At 57.7% G+C, this 17610-nt stretch overlaps 1 protein-coding gene and 2 long non-coding RNA genes across 5 annotated transcripts; 2 read left to right on the forward strand and 1 right to left on the reverse strand.

Annotated features, from left to right (window-relative positions):
• Window positions 1-717: 717 nt before the first annotated feature.
• On the forward strand, window positions 718-2690 carry LOC306667209. 2 transcript variants are annotated; one of them, XR_013765476.1, is made up of 3 exons: window positions 718-1254; window positions 2100-2177; window positions 2375-2690. It is a non-coding gene; the product is annotated as an uncharacterized lncRNA (long non-coding RNA). The 2 variants fall into 2 exon arrangements; XR_013765477.1 differs by having other exon boundaries at window positions 718-948; window positions 2092-2177.
• Window positions 2691-2793: 103 nt separating this feature from the next.
• On the reverse strand, window positions 2794-5052 carry LOC306667211. The gene is made up of 2 exons (XR_013765479.1): window positions 4583-5052; window positions 2794-4174 (listed from the first exon to the last, which is right to left on the reverse strand). It is a non-coding gene; the product is annotated as an uncharacterized lncRNA (long non-coding RNA).
• Window positions 5053-5199: 147 nt separating this feature from the next.
• Window positions 5200-13489, forward strand: MYL2 (myosin light chain 2). Of its 2 annotated transcripts, none has more exons than XM_079149655.1 (7): window positions 5200-5340; window positions 6500-6589; window positions 9754-9829; window positions 11212-11316; window positions 11695-11773; window positions 11847-11895; window positions 13213-13489. In XM_079149655.1, exons 1-7 carry the CDS (start codon window positions 5338-5340, stop codon window positions 13309-13311), a joined length of 501 nt encoding a protein of 166 aa, XP_079005781.1. In that variant the 5' UTR covers window positions 5200-5337; the 3' UTR covers window positions 13312-13489. The 2 variants fall into 2 exon arrangements, with proteins under 2 accessions (XP_079005781.1, XP_079005782.1); XM_079149656.1 differs by lacking the exon at window positions 5200-5340 and adding an exon at window positions 5690-5759.
• Window positions 13490-17610: the final 4121 nt, after the last annotated feature.

The following is a 17610-nucleotide window of genomic DNA, read 5'->3' on the forward strand; positions in this document are numbered from 1 at the left end:
GTGAGCTGGCCCAAGCTGAGGGACAACAAGAGAGTCCACATGAATTCCAGAGAGGACGCTTGAACCTCCAACTTGGACCATCACACCCGTGGTCCTCACTCCGTGGGGCTTGGGTTCTGACCCAACCCATTTTGCAGATGAGAAGGGGAAGGTTCACCAGGGAAAAGCCACTAACCCTCCCCACCCAAGCTCCAAGTGGCAGGGTGGGCATTCCACGCTCCCTTCCTTCCCCAAGGCCCTGGCCAGGAGATGAGGGGTCGGTGGGCTTCGGCACCCTGGGCCTCCCTTGGCCTCCTCCCTGGCAGGGAACCCAGGAATCATTCTGTAGGTCAGTGGCTCCCAAACAGGGACAACCCACACCCCAGGGACAGCTGGCGAGTCTGGGGACATTTCCGGTTTCACAGTTTGGGAAGGGGCTTGCTCCTGGTGGCTACTGGGTGGAGCCCAAGGGTGCTCTCGATGTTCCATGGCGCACAGGACTCGCCTATCTCCTGCCAGAACACAGAAGGAGCTGGTCCCACACACCCCCAGGCCGAGGCTGTGGCCACCACTGAGTCCAAGCCCACGAGGGCTGCGGGAGGGGCCTGCCCGGCCCTGCACTGCTGGGTGTTGGCTGAAGAAGCACTGAAAGGTCCTTCACCCGAGGACCCCAGGTCAGATGCCTGAGGAGCCAGCAGCGCGGCCTTTATATAGCTCCAGGCCGGGCGTGTGGGACCAGTGTGCGCTGTCACCAGGCCACGTTCCTCAGCGATGGGGCTGAGGCTGCCGGCAGGCAGGGGAGGCTGGCAGCAGCTGTCTCTGGAATCCGGGCCTGCGCAAGGTAACAATGGCTAGGAATGCCACCAGACAGCTGGCCGCGGGCATCTGAAGGGCGGCAGTAAAAACGATATTGTCTGGGAGTCTCTGCCCCCCGCAGGCAGGCAGGTGACCCAGGGCTAAAAATACCAGGCAAGAAAAAGCCACCAACAGTCAACTGGCGGCCTGGGGTGGATCTCACACTGGGTAAGGGGCGGGTGAGGGCTGGGGCTGGGTCCCCAGGCCCCAGGGAATACCAGACTGAGGACAGTGGGGCATGAGGATCCAAGTTGGAATCCCAGGGCTGCCTGGTGCCAGCAGTGGGGCTGCGCGTGCGAGTGCGTGTGTGTCTGCTCTGCTCTGAGCCTGGCCTCTTCATCTGCAAAATGGGTCCAGTGTCAGCGCCTGCCTGGTGGCGCTGCTGTGCGGTGCCCAACCCCTGGCGCTCTGGCAAGTGGGGTGGGGATGATTTCTCTGGGGACCTGTTTGGTGAGTTCACCGTGTGGTGGCTGAGTGGTGGCTGTGGGCAGGTCTGCTTTCCCCAGGCCTTGTTACCCACGCCAAGGACCGGCTCAAGTCCCTCTAGGACTCAGTACGTGTCCCCTGGAACTCAGCTAGTCCAGCGCACCTGTCCCTAGGAGCTCTGTACCAGGGCCCTGCAGCAGGAAGGGAGGCTGGGAGGCTGGGAGACCAGGAGGGGAGGCTGGTGAGGACCACTCCTGATAATTGCCACACCTTCCCCGTCACGCTGCCTGTACGCCACGCCTGGCACTGTGTAGCTGTTGGTGCTCCCTGCCGGAGTGACCCAGGGGACTGAGAATCCAGGTCCCCACAGCCAAGGATGTGAATGAGCCGACCTGGAACTCAGCTGCCAATCACCATGCCATTCTGGCAGATCAGGGTCAAGGGTAAGATTTTAACTTTCAGGCCCAGGAGGGGAGCCTTCCTCCTGGGGGAGTGGGAGCCATGGAGGGTTCCAGAGTCATCGTTAGAGGGGACATCGGAGGAGGGGACATCAGAGGAGGGGACATCATCAGAGGGGACATCGGAGGAGGGGACACCGGAGGCGGGCACAGAGGAAGGACTCGGAGTGGGAGTGCGAAAGGCAGGGGGGGACAGACCCCAGACTGGGAGCTCCTGCCTTGGGGGCAAGGGCTTTGCAGGACAGTTCAGGGGCCTCCGTGAGGCAGAATCCAGATGCCTGAGGACTTTGGTCTGGGAACCTAAGCGAGTGACAAAGTCACAATGAAATGAGAAGATGAACGCCTGTCTGAACGTCATTTCTTCTGCCCACAGTTCCTGAGGGGCCCCACGGTGCTCCGGAGTGAGAGTTGACGTTTACTGGTCATGGGCCACACCAGGGGGATTCTGGAACTTTAAAGGTATTAATTGGCTTGCTGGGCCGTGGTGCCCATCTCTGCCGGTCATGCCCATCTGGCCTGCAGGAGAGGCCGCCCTCCTTTCTGGTGGCTCTCCCGGACACCCCGGGGCCCTGACAGGAGGAGATAGGCTATCACTTGGTGACAGAGTCGTCAGCCAGCAGCTGGAGCTGACGGGGCCTGGTATGCCTGTGTTCCAGGAGTCGGCTGACTTCACCGCGGTCCTTAAAGGGACGCGGGCTGCAAGGGGCTACGGAGTCCCCTGCCCTGTGCCTGGCCGTCTCAAAAGCAGTGTGGTTCTAGATGAACCCTCCTCCCGGCTGCTTCCCACACGTGGGCCCACTTGCTCGGCTGGGTGTTCTACAGTCTGTCCGGTGGAGAAGCGTCCCTTTTCCCCGACAGAGTGGGATGTAATGACTTCAATTCATTCTGGGGACTAAAGTGGAAAAAGTACCTGCAAAGGAAAGGAATGAAAATATGCCCCCAGCGAGGCGGGTTTAAACCTTCCAAAGCCCCAGAAGCACCAGTACTGAATGAAGACAGAAGCGGTCCAGCCCGCACGGGGACATCCGGGACACTCATCCCACTGTGGCTACTTTGACCTTTTTATTTAAAAAAAAAAAAAAAAAAAAAATCGCTCTGATCCTTTTCCAGAGGAAGTTAGTTGGGATTTTGCTGTCACTCCCGGCCCCGGCTCAGCTGTCGCTTGAGCGGGTATCAAGTGGGCCACACAGCCCCACACAGCCACGTGGCTGCCACCAGGGAGCGGGGCCGGGGACCACCAGGAGGGTTGCCAAGGCCCATCAGGAAAGACCCAGTGGCAGGAAGTGTGTGTGCATTTGTGCTCAGGTGTGTGACGTGACACTAGGCCTGAGATGGGATCTGTGTGTGTGCAGTACGAGACCATTGATGTGCAACAATCTGCTCGTGTGCACAGGTGAGTGTGCGTGAGAGAGAGAGAGAGAGAGAGAACAAGAGAGCGAGGTTTGGAGGCCAAAATTAGATCCTGGAACAGAGGAAGGACCAGGGAAGCCGATGTCAGGCCGGGGTAACGAGAATTCTGTGGCTTCTCTGGAATTCAAAAAGGAGAACTTCATTCGCAGCTGGACTGGGCTCAAGCACGGCTTGTGCAGTGACAAAGCCCTCAGCTACCAGGAGAGGAGAATCCCAACTCAGTGTTCCTCCTGTCCCCCGCTTGCAGGGGGCCAGGACCTTCTGGCCTTCAGTCAAGCCCACCCTTGCCTCTGGGGCTACCGAGAAGTTTGCCCCGTCTCTGCAGGGCTCGGTCCTGCCCGAGGAGATGGTTCTGCCAGGACAGACGCTTTTATCAGGGACAAACCTCTCCTCTAACTCACCCACTTCATTTCTGCTGCAGAAAGCAGGACCTAAAGCTCCGAGAGGTTTTGGGGTTTGTTTGCTTGTTTTTCTTTCCGTTCTTCATTTTATTTTCTGGAGTAAACCAACTCTTGGGCTTTTAGAGATTACGCAGTGAATGCCCGGCTGTGTCTCCTCTATTTCCCCCGGAGGATTACCCGGCTGGGTCTGGCGCAGTCACTGGGGTCCTCACCAGAGGGAGGGAAGCCAGTCATTGGGAGAGGCTGGCTCACGGCTGGAATGATGTGGACTGTGAGCCAGGGAATGTGGGCAGCCTCTGGGGGCCGGGGGAGGCGAGGGAAGGATTCTCCACCGCAGCCTCAGAGGGAGCGCGGCCCGGCTGGCCAGTTTCTATTTTTGACCCCCAGGGCCACGAGATAACAGATGTGTGCATCTGAAGCCACCACGTTTGACCACACTTTTATTGCAGCAAGAGGTCACAGTCCACTTGTTTTCCGATTGTTCTAGAAGTTCCAGTTCCGGTGGCTCAGCCCAGGCTTCTCTCTGGCTTCTGAGAGCCTCGGTTATTTTTCTTTTGGATTTTTCTTTTTGATCAGCTGGACTCACCTCTGGCTGCAGGCAACTCGTTAGCTGTGGGAATCCCACGGGTGGCAAGCAGGCAAGGCCTGTGGTCAACAGGAGAGGTGCCCAGTCATGCCAGCCTGGAGGGCAGAGCAGCCCAGGCTGCCCCCTCTTCGGCCTCCTCCACCCTGTGGACCCCAGGTCTAGCAGCCGTGTGGCCCAGGCCTACTCAGGCTGCCCAGTACTCAGACTTGCCTGAGGCCACCCCCCTGCTCACAACTGCACGGGCGCCACTGTGGTCTTCAGGTTTCAGAGGGAAACTGAGGCCCCGAGAGACTCTGGGCCTCTCCCTGTTCAGCCAGAGCACTCCTCTGAGCACCCCTCCCACAGGCCCAGTGAAGTAAAATGCCTCCCAAGACGGTCCCTCCGGACGGTGCCCTGGGGGACGTACTCGGACACCCGCCTGCCTCCGTGGGCCCAAGCCCACCCTCACCCTGGCCAGGGCTCCTCACCTCGCCATCGCTGCGGCTGCAACGACCTTTTTTCTTGGCCATTTATAGCTTCTGACTGTTCGCACAGCGCTTTAACGAAAATCCATGGCATGCCTATTAGCTAGGGAAACATTCAATCTGGTGTTGGCAGAGAATCTTGTTCAGAAAAGCTCCTCTTGACTGGTCTGGGTGTGCGTGTGTGTGTGTGTGCTGGGGGTATGAGTGGAAACCCGTACATGTGCCTCTGCAGGTGCACGTTGGAGGCTTTGCTGAGAAGGGGACGTCTAAGTGAAGATGGGAAGGAGGGGAGGGACAGAGCTTTGCAGATGACGGGAAGGTGTGCCAGGTAGAGGAGACGGCACGTGCAAAGGCCCTGAGGTGGGACCAGTGAGAACCATGATACGGAGTGTCAGAGAGACTCCCTCTCTCTGCCTTTTTCTTTCCCCAAATTGACAAGCACAAGTGTGGCCTTCCCGAGCACTGCAGACAGCATACAGCATCTCTCCCATGACCCAGCTGCTGTCTCTTTAACCTTGAATGCATTTTTGGGTCTCACGTGTCACTTGGTGGCGGTGGCCGCCAGTGAGCTGCCCTTACTTCAGAAGAACGGCATGGGGTGGGGAGGCCTTAGGTGGCGTCTACTCACCTATCACTGCCAAAAGTGGTCATGGGGTTATTTTTAAACCTGGGGAGGAAGTATTTATTGTTCCCCGGCCGAGGAGAGCTGGGCAGTGCGTGGCATTCTCTGCAGGAGGTAGCCCTGCATCCCTTCCACCATGGTGAGTAGCCTCGGATGGCGAGGGGGTGAGGCTGGGCGGCAGGGAGGGCGAGGTGCCACCTACAAGGCCAGGACCAAAGCGGAGAGGGGGAGAGACGGCTCCCAAGGACTCCAGCCACCGTGGAAAAGCCCCGTGCGCTCTGCACACACAGAGGGAGCCCAGTGAGTGCCCTGGGCGGCCGCAAATAACAGCAGCTCCCGGGGACTCACAAAAACAAAATAAGAGAGTTGGCTTTTTTATGTCTTGTCTGCTGACCTCTCGAGGAATCGATATCTCCCGGGGCTTGCAAAATGGGATTGACCGCTTTTAAGGATCAAATTGTAATTCTTTTCTCTTGTTCAGGCAGCTGGGGAAAAGAATCTTTCTGTTTTCACCTTTTGAACTTGTAAACTTAAAACCTTTCCTCCCGTATCGTTGGGGTAGGTGTTCCCCTTGCAGAAGAGGCAGCCCCCAGCGCGGGGCACTGTGGGTCAGTGGTTAGGGGCACAGACTCTGCAGTCAGACTGTCCAAGCTCAATGCAAGCCCTGCCTTTGTGTGGCTGTGTGGCCTTGGGCAAGTGACCCATCTTCTCTGACCCTCAGCTGCCTCCCCTGTGAGACCAGGATGGTAATGAGAGAGCATCTGCTCGACAGAGCAGTCGGGAGAATTCTGCGAACTGGTGCACGTGCCACGTGGAAGCCTTTGCTGTTATTTAGAGGCAGAGTGAAGTGGGAGGGGAGGCCGCCCTTCTCTGCACTGCGGACTTGGCACATGGCGGGGACATTTAGGAAGGTGATTTCTCTGCCATTTGGAACACAGGAAAGTTGTAGGGTGAGAGCAGATGGGTTGTGACACCCCGGAAGGGCGTCATCTCGTCCCGCACTCCTGACGGCCAATCGAGGCTCCACACGTGCCTCCCTGAGCGCTGGAAATGCCACAGACGGAGCGGTGGGCGCCAGCTGGCCGATCTGCAGGTGTGGCCTCTGTCCCCAGACCAGGCGCACCTGCCCGTCTCCCAGCTTGCAGAGGAACCGCAGCCTCTTGTCAGAGATTGTCCTTCCAGTCCTGTCCCCCTGCTGAGAGATGTGTGGACCCATCCACCATCCCCCGCCCAGGGTGGGCCCACCAGGTTTCTGACTCCAGCTTCCACCTCTCCCCATGGATGCTGTTCTTCCCCAGGCGCCTAAGAAAGCCAAGAAGAGGGCGGAAGGGGCCAACTCCAACGTCTTCTCCATGTTCGAACAGACCCAGATCCAGGAATTCAAGGAGGTGGGTGCGCGGCCCTCCCGCAGGCAGGACCCTCCTCTCACTCCCTGTCCCGGCGGGGACCTTGATCAGGCACCTCTGTCCGTGTGAACATGTGGGAACCTGTCCAAGAAGTTCTCTCTAATAACCTTTGCAGATTATCCAGAAAAAATCGAAAAAAATGTTTTAGAAAAGCACAAAGAAAAGAAATACCATGTCCCTTCTCCTCCCACGTAATCAGTCCTGCAGTCAGTACCTGGCCTCGGGGTCATCTTTGTGACACATGTATCTATTGTTCAAGCCAAGTTGCAACCCCCCACCAAAAAGGCACGCCTCCATTGCTTTTTTTTGAGCAATTCGGCATCAGCATTTTTGCTGATCTCTTTAAATGATGCCCTTTGATTGGCTGGTGCATTTGTTTAGAATGTTTTATTATTATAAAGATCACCTCATTGCTCCCACCTCTGACCGTTTCCTTGAGGTAAATTCCTAGCAGCAGAACCACTGGTTGAAAGGAACTCAGAAGTAAGAGGGAGAGGGAGGAGGGAGGGGGAAGAGGAGGGAAAGGAGGGAAAGGAAGGAGGGAGGGGGAGGAGGGAGGGGAGGAGGAGGGAAAGGAGGAAAAGGAAGGAGGGAGGGGGAGGAGGGAGAGGGAGGAGAGAGAGGGAGGAGGGAGGGGGAGGAGGGAGGGGAGGAGGGAGAGGGAGGAGGGAGGGGGAGGAGGGAGGGGAAGGAGAGAGAGGGAGGAGAGGGAGGAGGGAGGGGGAAGAGGAGGGAAAGGAGGGAAAGGAAGGAGGGACAGGGAGGAGGGAGGGGGAGGAGGAGGGAAAGGAGGGAAAGGAAGGAGGGAGGGGGAGGAGGGAGGGGAGGAGGGAGAGGAAGAGAGAGAGGGAGGAGGGAGGGGAGGAGAGAGAGGGAGGAGAGAGAGGGAGGAGGGAGGGGAAGAGGAGGGAAAGGAGGGAAAGGAAGGAGGGAGGGGGAGGAGGGAGGGGAGGAGAGAGAGGGAGGAGGGAAGGGAAGAGAAGGGAAAGGAGGGAAAGGAAGGAGGGAGGGGGAGGAGGGAGGGGAGGAGAGAGAGGGAGGAGAGAGAGGGAGGAGGGAGGGGGAAGAGGAGGGAAAGGAGGGAAAGGAAGGAGGGAGGGGGAGGAGGGAGGGGAGGAGAGAGAGGGAGGAGGGAGGGGGAAGAGGAGGGAAAGGAGGGAAAGGAAGGAGGGAGGGGGAGGAGGGAGGGGAGGAGAGAGAGGGAGGAGGGAGGGGAGGAGAGAGAGGGAGGAGGGAGGGGGAAGAGAAGGGAAAGGAGGGAAAGGAAGGAGGGACAGGGAGGAGGGAGAGGAGGAGGGAGAGGGAGGAGGGAGGGGAGCGAGCAGAGCTGCTGGTGCAAACCCCCTTCCAGAACCCCACACCAGGATCTCTGTTCCCACGGGCCCCAAGAATAAACTGCCTCCCCCAGGTTTCCATCAATACTGGGTCATTAGGTGGGAAGAATCCGTATTTTTTCCCATCCACGCGGGGAAAGCAGCACAAATCTCCTGAGCTTTGCAGCGTGCGGTTTTTAAAACTGTGCTCCTCCTGGTTGTGCCCAGCATGGGGCACTGGACATCAGCACAAAGGCGCAGCGCACCAGCCGCTCCTGCTCGGTCCTTGGTCCTTTCACAGCTTCCGTGGACGCATCCCATGTGGGACCACGTGTCCCCGCTGCCCTCCCTCTTCCAATCCCTCTGCCTCCCCTCAGTCCCCTCCAGCACTCTGCTGGCCTTCCCCGTCTGGACGAAACTCCCTCTGCCCTTTTTCCTCTGTCTCCATCTCTCTCTCTCTCTGTCTCTCCCCCTCTCTCTGTCTCTCCCCCTCTCTATATCTCTCTCTGTCTCTCCCCCCCATCTCTCTCTCTGTCTCTCTCTCTTTTAACTCCCCCCTCCCATTTTATGTACAGTCTTTGAGGACCGAGCACCAGCTCCGTTGGAAATGCTGTCCCGCAGTGGGGACGTCCCTTATTAAGCAAACCTCAGTGACCGTGGGGCAGAGCTCAGCCCTGCCCACAGGCTGAGGACACACTCTGAATCAAGGTCCCCACAGAAGCAAAGGCTGGCTCTGGGCCACCCACAGGCCCACCTGGCCCTTGGAGGGAGGACGCTCGAGAGACCAGCCGGGGCCGCAGACGTGGGCTCAGCCTGTCCCCGCGAGCAGTCTGCCTGCTGGCATGCCCATCCCCCGGGGCCACCAGGAAGAGAGGGATTCGGGGTGCAATGCCACCACGGGGAGGGCTTCCCCACTCCTCTCCCCACCCTCCCCACCGGGGCTGAGACCAGCTGGGGGTGGGCGGCCGCAGGTGCGGATCCTTCCAGAAACCAGCTGCAGCAAAGAACTCGAAAAATGGGCGTCCTCTGTGACACGCCTGAGTGTTGGCAGACTGCCCGAGACCCCCGTTTTAACTTCTTTAACTTCTTTTAAAACAATAGCCCTTTTACGGAGACCCAATTCACAGACCATAAACCCCTCCTGCCGGGTTAAGGTAGATTCAGGGGCTTAATCAAGTCACAGAGTGAGTTCCAGGGCCACTAGCCTCCAGCTGCGGACGCTCTATCGCCCCCCAGGAAGCTTGGTCCCCGCCGCAGTCCCTCCCCAGGCCTGCGCTTCCTGCCGCTGTGCATCCGCCCGTGTTCCCAGGGACGCCCTGAGCCTGGTGGCCCCTTCCTCTCTCCTCCTGAGCCGCTCTCCACCGCACGGAGCAGGCATTCACCCGCCATCCCGTGAAGGGCGGCGTCAGTCATTTCCGGTCGGGGAATAACGTCCCTGTGGATGTGCACTGTGTCCCTCAGTGCGCCATGGTCGTGACGTGCAGTGACTGTGCCTGACATCTTTTTGGGCGGAGGTACCAGGGCTCGAACTCAGTGGCACTCACCCACCACCGAGCCACCTCCCCAGCCCTATTTCGCGTTTTATTTAGAGACAGGGTCTCGCTGAGTTGCTTAGGTCCTCGCTTTTGCCGAGGCTGGCTTGGAACTCGCGATCCTCCTGCCTCAGCCTCCCGAGCCGCTGGGTGTGCCTGACATTTTGAGAAACTGACCGGCTCTTTTCAATCTCTCTTGATCTAAAGTCCTAGGGGCCCCCTAAAGATTCCAGAGGGCCACGTGTCCCCCATCCTCAGCCCAGCCTCCTGGGCTGACCAACTGGTCACCTCTCTTCCCCAGGCCTTCACCATCATGGACCAGAACAGGGACGGCTTCATCGACAAGAATGACCTGAGAGACACGTTTGCGGCTCTGGGTATGTCACCTGCAGCCACCTGGCAGGTCCCCCGTCCCACACCTCTGGGGCGGGAGGGGGGACCCTCAGAGAGAGTCCACAGCTTGCTGTTTCCCCAGGAAACACTGCCCCAACTGACCTTCCAGACAACTCAGAGGAAGGGAAAGCGCTTTCACATACCTTTTAGTCTCTCCAGAAGCAGCTTTGGTGTGTGTGACTTGCGATGTGGCGCCAGCTCACGTGCGTGAGCAGCAGAACATTCTGAAAAGCATCAGGGAGAGTTTGACGTTACCCCCAAAGGCCACATTCCGCCGTTGACCTTTCAGTTTCTCTCTTCTGAGTCTTTCCAGGCTTATCTGTTCGGATTTTCGAATAACTGGGATCGTTCTATTTTGGATTCAGCTTTATTTAACATCTCGACAGTGCGATCGGGAGAGCATTGAGCTTTTTCAAAATATACACGTCCAATCTGCCACCACCCACCACCCACCACCACCACCAATTCCTATCCTCAGAACTCAGGGTCACCACGAACAGCTGTGCAGGTTGTGCACTGCCCGATTCTACAGGCTGCTATTCACGCTTGAAGCTACCATAGTTTTTTATATCTAAAACATAAACTGTCTTAAAGGGCAGCTTTTTCTAATTTGCACCAGGTGTTATATAGGCACTGGCAGGAGGAAAAGCAGGTATGTCACAATCTCTACCACAGTGCGCTACAGCAGGTATAATTGAAAAAGCTCCCTTGGGTGATTCTAATTTGTCTCTCCTGCCTCCAACGTGGGGGGGGGGTTCTTTAAAATAAGAATATTTCCCATTTGAGTAAAAAATTAAAATATTTGTATAAAAGCTTTCAGGCGTGAAGACACTATTTGAAAGACACTCTCCCTCCACCCGCCAACTCTTTGGCAGTGCTGGGGATGGAACCCAGGGCCTCATCCATGCTAGGCAAGCCTCTACCACTGAGCCCCATCTGCAGCCTTGATGCCGGTTTAAAGATAACCAAGTTGGGTGCAGCTGCTCACCATGAGGCAGAGTCTCGGAGGCTGGGGCAGGAGAATACCAAGTTCAAGGCCAGCCTCAGCAACTTAGAGCCTGTCTCAAAAATATAAAGAAAGAAAGGGCTGGGGATGTGGCTCGGTGGTGAAGCACCCCGGGTTCGGTCTTCAGTACCAAAAAGAAGGCCAGCCCGTCCTCCCACGGGCTGCGCGGGCTGCTTCTGGCTGACCAGCTGTTGTAAATACCACCACCAAGAAGGTCTCCACGCGGCCCCGGCCTCTGCACGCCCCGGCCTCCCCGTTCCTGGCTCTTCCCAGAGCAGATGCCCTGAGGCGACCGGCCAGGGCCAGCACCCCAGCCGCCGACCCTCTCCCAGCGCTGACCCCACCCCGCGTCCCCCGCAGGGCGCGTGAACGTGAAGAACGAGGAAATCGACGAGATGATCAAGGAGGCCCCGGGACCCATCAACTTCACCGTGTTCCTGACCATGTTTGGGGAGAAGCTCAAGGGTGAGCCCGAGGGGCTGTGCCTGCCCCGCGTGCCCGCGGGTGCATCTTGGGCTCTGGGCCAAACCTGGGCGCCAGACCCACCGGGTGGGCAGAGAGCGGGCGGCTCTCGGGGACGCGACAAGGAGGGGGAAGATATGAACAAGGTCAGACGCGCGCTCAGGGGAACCCAGGCTCAGAGACCGGGAGGCACTGGCCTGAGGCCACACAGCTGCAGGCTTCCAAGGCAGGACCCGGGTCCTCGGTGGCATGTGGCCTGTGGCGAGCTCAGATGTGCCTGGCTCCTCCGATGGCTCCCCAAGTCCCTGGGCCCAGCGCCCAGGGGCAGGCTTCCCGGGGAGCTCAGGCCCTGCGTCCTCAGGACCCCGCCTTCTGTTCCAGGGGCCGACCCCGAGGAGACCATTCTCAACGCGTTCAAGGTGTTCGACCCCGAGGGCAAAGGGGTGCTGAAGGCCGACTAGTGAGTGGCCCGGGGGGCGCGCCCGCCGCTCCGCCCGCCCGCCTGGGCCCACACCGCTTTGCTCTCTCTGCAGTGTGCGGGAGATGCTGACCACGCAGGCCGAGAGGTTTTCCAAGGAGGAGGTAGGGGTCCCCGCCACACAGCCCCAGGCTCCCTCCAGGGGATCTGTCTCCTCCCAAATCGCCCAGGTCCCGGGAGAGAGAACAATGGGGATACTGAGACCTGGGAAGTCACGTCGCTTGCCCCAAAGGACAGCACTCATGGCGAATGCCAGAGCCTAGGTCACCCCAGGCTGTCTGACTCCAGCCTCGGCCTGCCCCACAATGCACCGGGACACAGCGAGCGCCTCCATTTACTGTGTCCCGAAGGGCCGCCACAGACGGTTGTGCAACTTGTGTACTGCTCAACTCTCTGCTTGGCCTTCCCAGCAGCATCAGCAATGGTGAAGTTGCTGGAAACTTTTGCGAGCAGGTGGCAGTAAGGAGTCCGGGAGAGGGGACACTGGCTAGATTGCCAAAGGCCCTCCATGAGCGACCATGTTCCTGTGAATGATTAACGAGCCTCAATGAGTCTATTTAAAGTTGCCCCTCCCCCGAAGCCTCCGAGGCCCGTTTCCCTCAAGTTGCACATTTTATTAAAAATTGTATTTACATTTTTCCTGCAAAACTCAAACATTTAAAAGCGCACCCTTCACCTCCCATCAGATGGGAGAAGTGGGACAAGCTCCTTACCCTTTGTGCCTCGGTTTCCTCATCTGTAAAACAGAAACAGGAATGGAACGTACCTCAAAACACCCTGTGAGGATCAAACAAGTTAATAGCGGGAAAGAAGGCGCTAGCCCCGCTGGGCCATGCCGGCGGCAGCTGCTACAAGCCTCCAGATAACCAGCCAACACTCATGAGATGGAAAATTAGGTGGTTTAAAAAAAAAAAAAATCTCAATTTCTAGTTTCCCTCAAGGAATCTGGCTTCTTGCCTACGTGGCCACACTCAGCTGGCCCGGGCAGTGACGGCCCCTGTAGAGGGGCCACGCACCCCCGTTTAGCCACAGACCCCACCAGGCATAGCACTGGTGATCCACCTGGCCCCTTAGGAGTCCCTGCACCAGGTGGGTTTCCAGGAATATCCCTGCAGGATGTCCACTTGGGGGGTTGGGTCAGCTGAGAGTCAGACTCAGAGATGGTCTCTGTGGACACGTGGGAGCCCTGGCCTGGAACCTCCCTCTACACCCCCACACGGGTCCCAGCTGCAAGCTGCCCCGGAACAGGCATGACCTTGGGAGGGGGTTCTGCCCGCACAGCAGCTGGACCACAAGCTCTCCTTGGGCAGTAGCCTGGGTGGCCATCTCACACCCCGCACCCAGGGGCCTCTGTATCCGGGCCCCACGCTCACCCCCGCCCAGCCCCCCTATCATCCTGGCATCTTGCCGGCTATTCACAGATCGACCAGATGTTCACCGCCTTCCCACCTGACGTGACGGGCAACCTGGACTATAAGAACCTGGTGCACATCATCACCCACGGAGAGGAGAAGGACTGAGCAGGACTGGCCCCGCCCTGGGATCCCCGGTCTCTTTCCCCAGTCAGCCTCCACCCCTGCCCCTGCCTCCATCTCCACCTGGGTACTTACAGCTGACCACGTGGCCACACAGCCTGCATGTGGAAATCTGTCCCCAGGCCGTGTTCAAATAAACAGAAGGTTGTGTGTTTGGTCGTGATGTTCCTCTGAGAGAAATGCACAGAATTGCTGAATTGCACAAAGGTGGCATATGAGCTAGTGCTGACCCTATTGTCCTTGTTATTGAATCTTGGTGACTCTTTATTTAAGATAGACCTTTGCATTCACTTAGGACTGTTTCCGTCAAGGGCCAGATTTTACTAGACTGTTAACTGGACACCCAGCCCTTTCTTCCATACAGCTCAAGTGTCCATAGAGCCTGGTTTCCATGTCACCCTTCCTTTGGGAATGCCACGGGGATTGCCTCCCACACAGGCTGATAGGCCCTGAGATGGCAGCCTCACACATATGCTAAGAATATTGCTGGTCAGATGAAAATTGTGCTGATTAACCATAAGAGGGTAAGTTCAGGTTTCGGAGAAAGTACAAGTTGTCTGTACTTCTCTCCTGGCAAACTAGGGGAGGGAGACTAACTTCCGGTCCTGTCTGGGACACAGGCCTGGGCCTGAACTCTGAGTGACCAAAGTCATAGTGGACGCACTCAGGTCTGTTATGGATGCAAGAATCCAAACGTTAAAAACAACTGGGTTCACATAACCAAGGAGTCCAAGGATCCCATCCTGTTGAAAAAAAAAAATCCAAAGACTTCAGGCACAGCTGCATCCAGGAGCCCGAACAAGGCATTGGGTCTCGTGGAGGCCGTCACCGCTCTTTCTTCATGTTGCTCTGCCCTCAGGGATGGCAAAATGGCTCCCAGCAGCTGCCAGCTCTTCCATCCGCTCGGCAATCCTAGGGAAACAGGGCACTCCTCCCTCTGGCTCCACATGACGTCAGAACAGGCCTTCCTGGAGTCTCTCTGGGGTACCGGAACCCACCTGAGCTGATTGCTGGGGACAGGCAGGTGCAGGGCTCTGATTGATTGGCAGGCCTGGGTCACCTGATCAGCCCTGGGCTGGGGCTGTCTTCAGCCTTCTGACCGCAGGGCCCAAGCATGGGCGGCTACTTCCCCCAGAACTACAGAGAAGGGGAAGGGGCTCCTAGAGGACCCCAGGGACCAGGACAAGGCCAAGGGGGACGGTGTCACAGCAGAAAAGAGCCACATGGGTGAGATGGAGCTGGGGACACAGCAGGGAACGAGGGGTCCCTCAGCTGCAGGAGCCGGTCAGACTGTGCCCACACCCCTGAAGTCCTGGATGCTGGGAGCTGCGGTCACTTGTGACCCGTAGGAGGGCTAGGGCAGGACCAGGGGAGTCAGGGCCTCTGTTGGCCTCACCGGACACAGCATGTCCGCACGGCTCCCAGTCCTGCCAGGGAAGCTGTGGAGGGCCCTGCAGGGACACTGCAGTCCCCAGGGTCCCAGCTCACAGAAAGAGGGCAGAGGTGGCTGAGGAGGGAGAGTGAGAGACGGCTCACCATGAGAGGACAGGACGTGAGCACCAGGCACAGCGCCACGGACATGGACACAGAGCCACAGACATGGACACAGAGCCACAGACAGAGACACAGAGCCACAGAGAGGGACACAGAGCCACAGATAGGGACACAGAGTCACAGACAAGGACACACAGTCACAGACATGGACACAGAGTCACAGACAGGGACACAGAGTCACAGACAGGGACACAGAGCCACAGAGAGGGACACAGAGCCACAGACAGGGACACAGAGCCACAGACAGGGACAGAGAGCCACAGACAGAGACACAGAGCCACAGACAGGGACACAGAGCCACAGAGAGGGACACAGAGCCACAGATAGGGACACAGAGTCACAGACAAGGACACACAGTCACAGACATGGACACAGAGTCACAGACAGGGACACAGAGTCACAGACAGAGACACAGAGTCACAGACAGAGACACACAGTCACAGACATGGACACAGAGCCACAGACAGGGACACACAGTCACAGACATGGACACAGAGCCACAGACAGGGACACACAGTTACAGACATGGACACAGAGCCACGGACATGGACACAGAGCCACAGACATGGACACAGAGCCACAGACAGGGACACAGAGCCACAGACAGGGACACAGAGCCACAGACAGGGACACAGAGTCACAGACAGGGACACAGAGTCACAGAGAGGGACACAGAGTCACAGACAGAGACACAGAGTCACAGACAGGGACACAGAGTCACAGACATGGACACAGAGTCACAGACAGGGACACAGAGTCACAGAGAGGGACACAGAGTCACAGACAGGGACACAGAGCCACAGACAGGGACACACAGTCACAGACAGGGACACAGAGCCACAGACAGGGACACAGAGCCACAGACAGGGACACAGAGCCACAGACAGGGACACAGAGTCACAGACATGGACACAGAGTCACAGACAGGGACACAGAGTCACAGAGAGGGACACAGAGTCACAGACAGGGACACAGAGCCACAGACAGGGACACACAGTCACAGACAGGGACACAGAGCCACAGACATGGACACAGAGCCACAGACAGGGACACAGAGCCACAGAAGGGACACAGAGTCACAGACAGAGACACAGAGTCACAGACATGGACACAGAGTCACAGACAGGGACACAGAGTCACAGACAGGGACACAGAGTCACAGAGAGGGACACAGAGTCACAGACAGGGACACAGAGCCACAGACAGGGACACAGAGTCACAGACATGGACACAGAGCCACAGACAGGGACACACAGTCACAGACATGGACACAGAGCCACGGACATGGACACAGAGCCACAGACATGGACACAGAGCCACAGACAGGGACACAGAGCCACAGACAGGGACACAGAGCCACAGACAGAGACACAGAGCCACAGAGAGGGACACAGAGCCACAGATAGGGACACAGAGTCACAGACAAGGACACACAGTCACAGACATGGACACAGAGCCACAGACAGGGACACAGAGCCACAGACAGGGACACAGAGCCACAGACAGAGACACAGAGCCACAGACAGGGACACACAGTCACAGACATGGACACAGAGCCACAGACAGGGACACACAGTCACAGACATGGACACAGAGCCACAGACAGGGACACACAGTTACAGACATGGACACAGAGCCACAGACATGGACACAGAGCCACAGACAGGGACACAGAGCCACAGACAGGGACACAGAGCCACAGACAGAGACACAGAGTCACAGACATGGACACAGAGCCACAGACAGGGACACAGAGCCACAGACAGGGACACAGAGCCACAGACATGGACACAGAGTCACAGACAGGGACACAGAGTCACAGACAGGGACACAGAGTCACAGAGAGGGACACAGAGTCACAGACAGGGACACAGAGCCACAGACAGGGACACAGAGTCACAGAGAGGGACACAGAGCCACAGACAGGGACACACAGTCACAGACAGAGACACAGAGCCACAGACATGGACACAGAGCCACAGACAGGGACACAGAGCCACAGAAGGGACACAGAGTCACAGACAGAGACACAGAGTCACAGACATGGACACAGAGTCACAGACAGGGACACAGAGTCACAGAGAGGGACACAGAGCCACAGACAGGGACACAGAGCCACAGACATGGACACAGAGCCACAGACAGGGACACAGAGCCACAGAAGGGACACAGAGTCACAGACAGAGACACAGAGTCACAGACATGGACACAGAGTCACAGACAGGGACACAGAGTCACAGACATGGACACAGAGTCACAGACAGGGACACAGAGTCACAGAGAGGGACACAGAGCCACAGACAGGGACACAGAGCCACAGACAGAGACACAGAGTCACAGACATGGACACAGAGTCACAGACAGGGACACAGAGTCACAGACAGGGACACAGAGTCACAGACATGGACACAGAGTCACAGACAGGGACAGAGAGTCACAGACATGGACACAGAGTCACAGACAGGGACACAGAGTCACAGAGAGGGACACAGAGCCACAGACAGGGACACAGAGCCACAGACAGAGACACAGAGTCACAGACATGGACACAGAGTCACAGACAGGGACACAGAGTCACAGAGAGGGACACAGAGCCACAGACAGGGACACAGAGCCACAGACATGGACACAGAGCCACAGACAGGGACACAGAGCCACAGAAGGGACACAGAGTCACAGACAGAGACACAGAGTCACAGACATGGACACAGAGTCACAGACAGGGACACA

Source organism: Sciurus vulgaris (assembly GCF_902686455.1).
Source record: "Sciurus vulgaris genome assembly, chromosome: 8".
In the NCBI taxonomy this organism is placed as follows: Eukaryota; Metazoa; Chordata; class Mammalia; order Rodentia; family Sciuridae; genus Sciurus; species Sciurus vulgaris.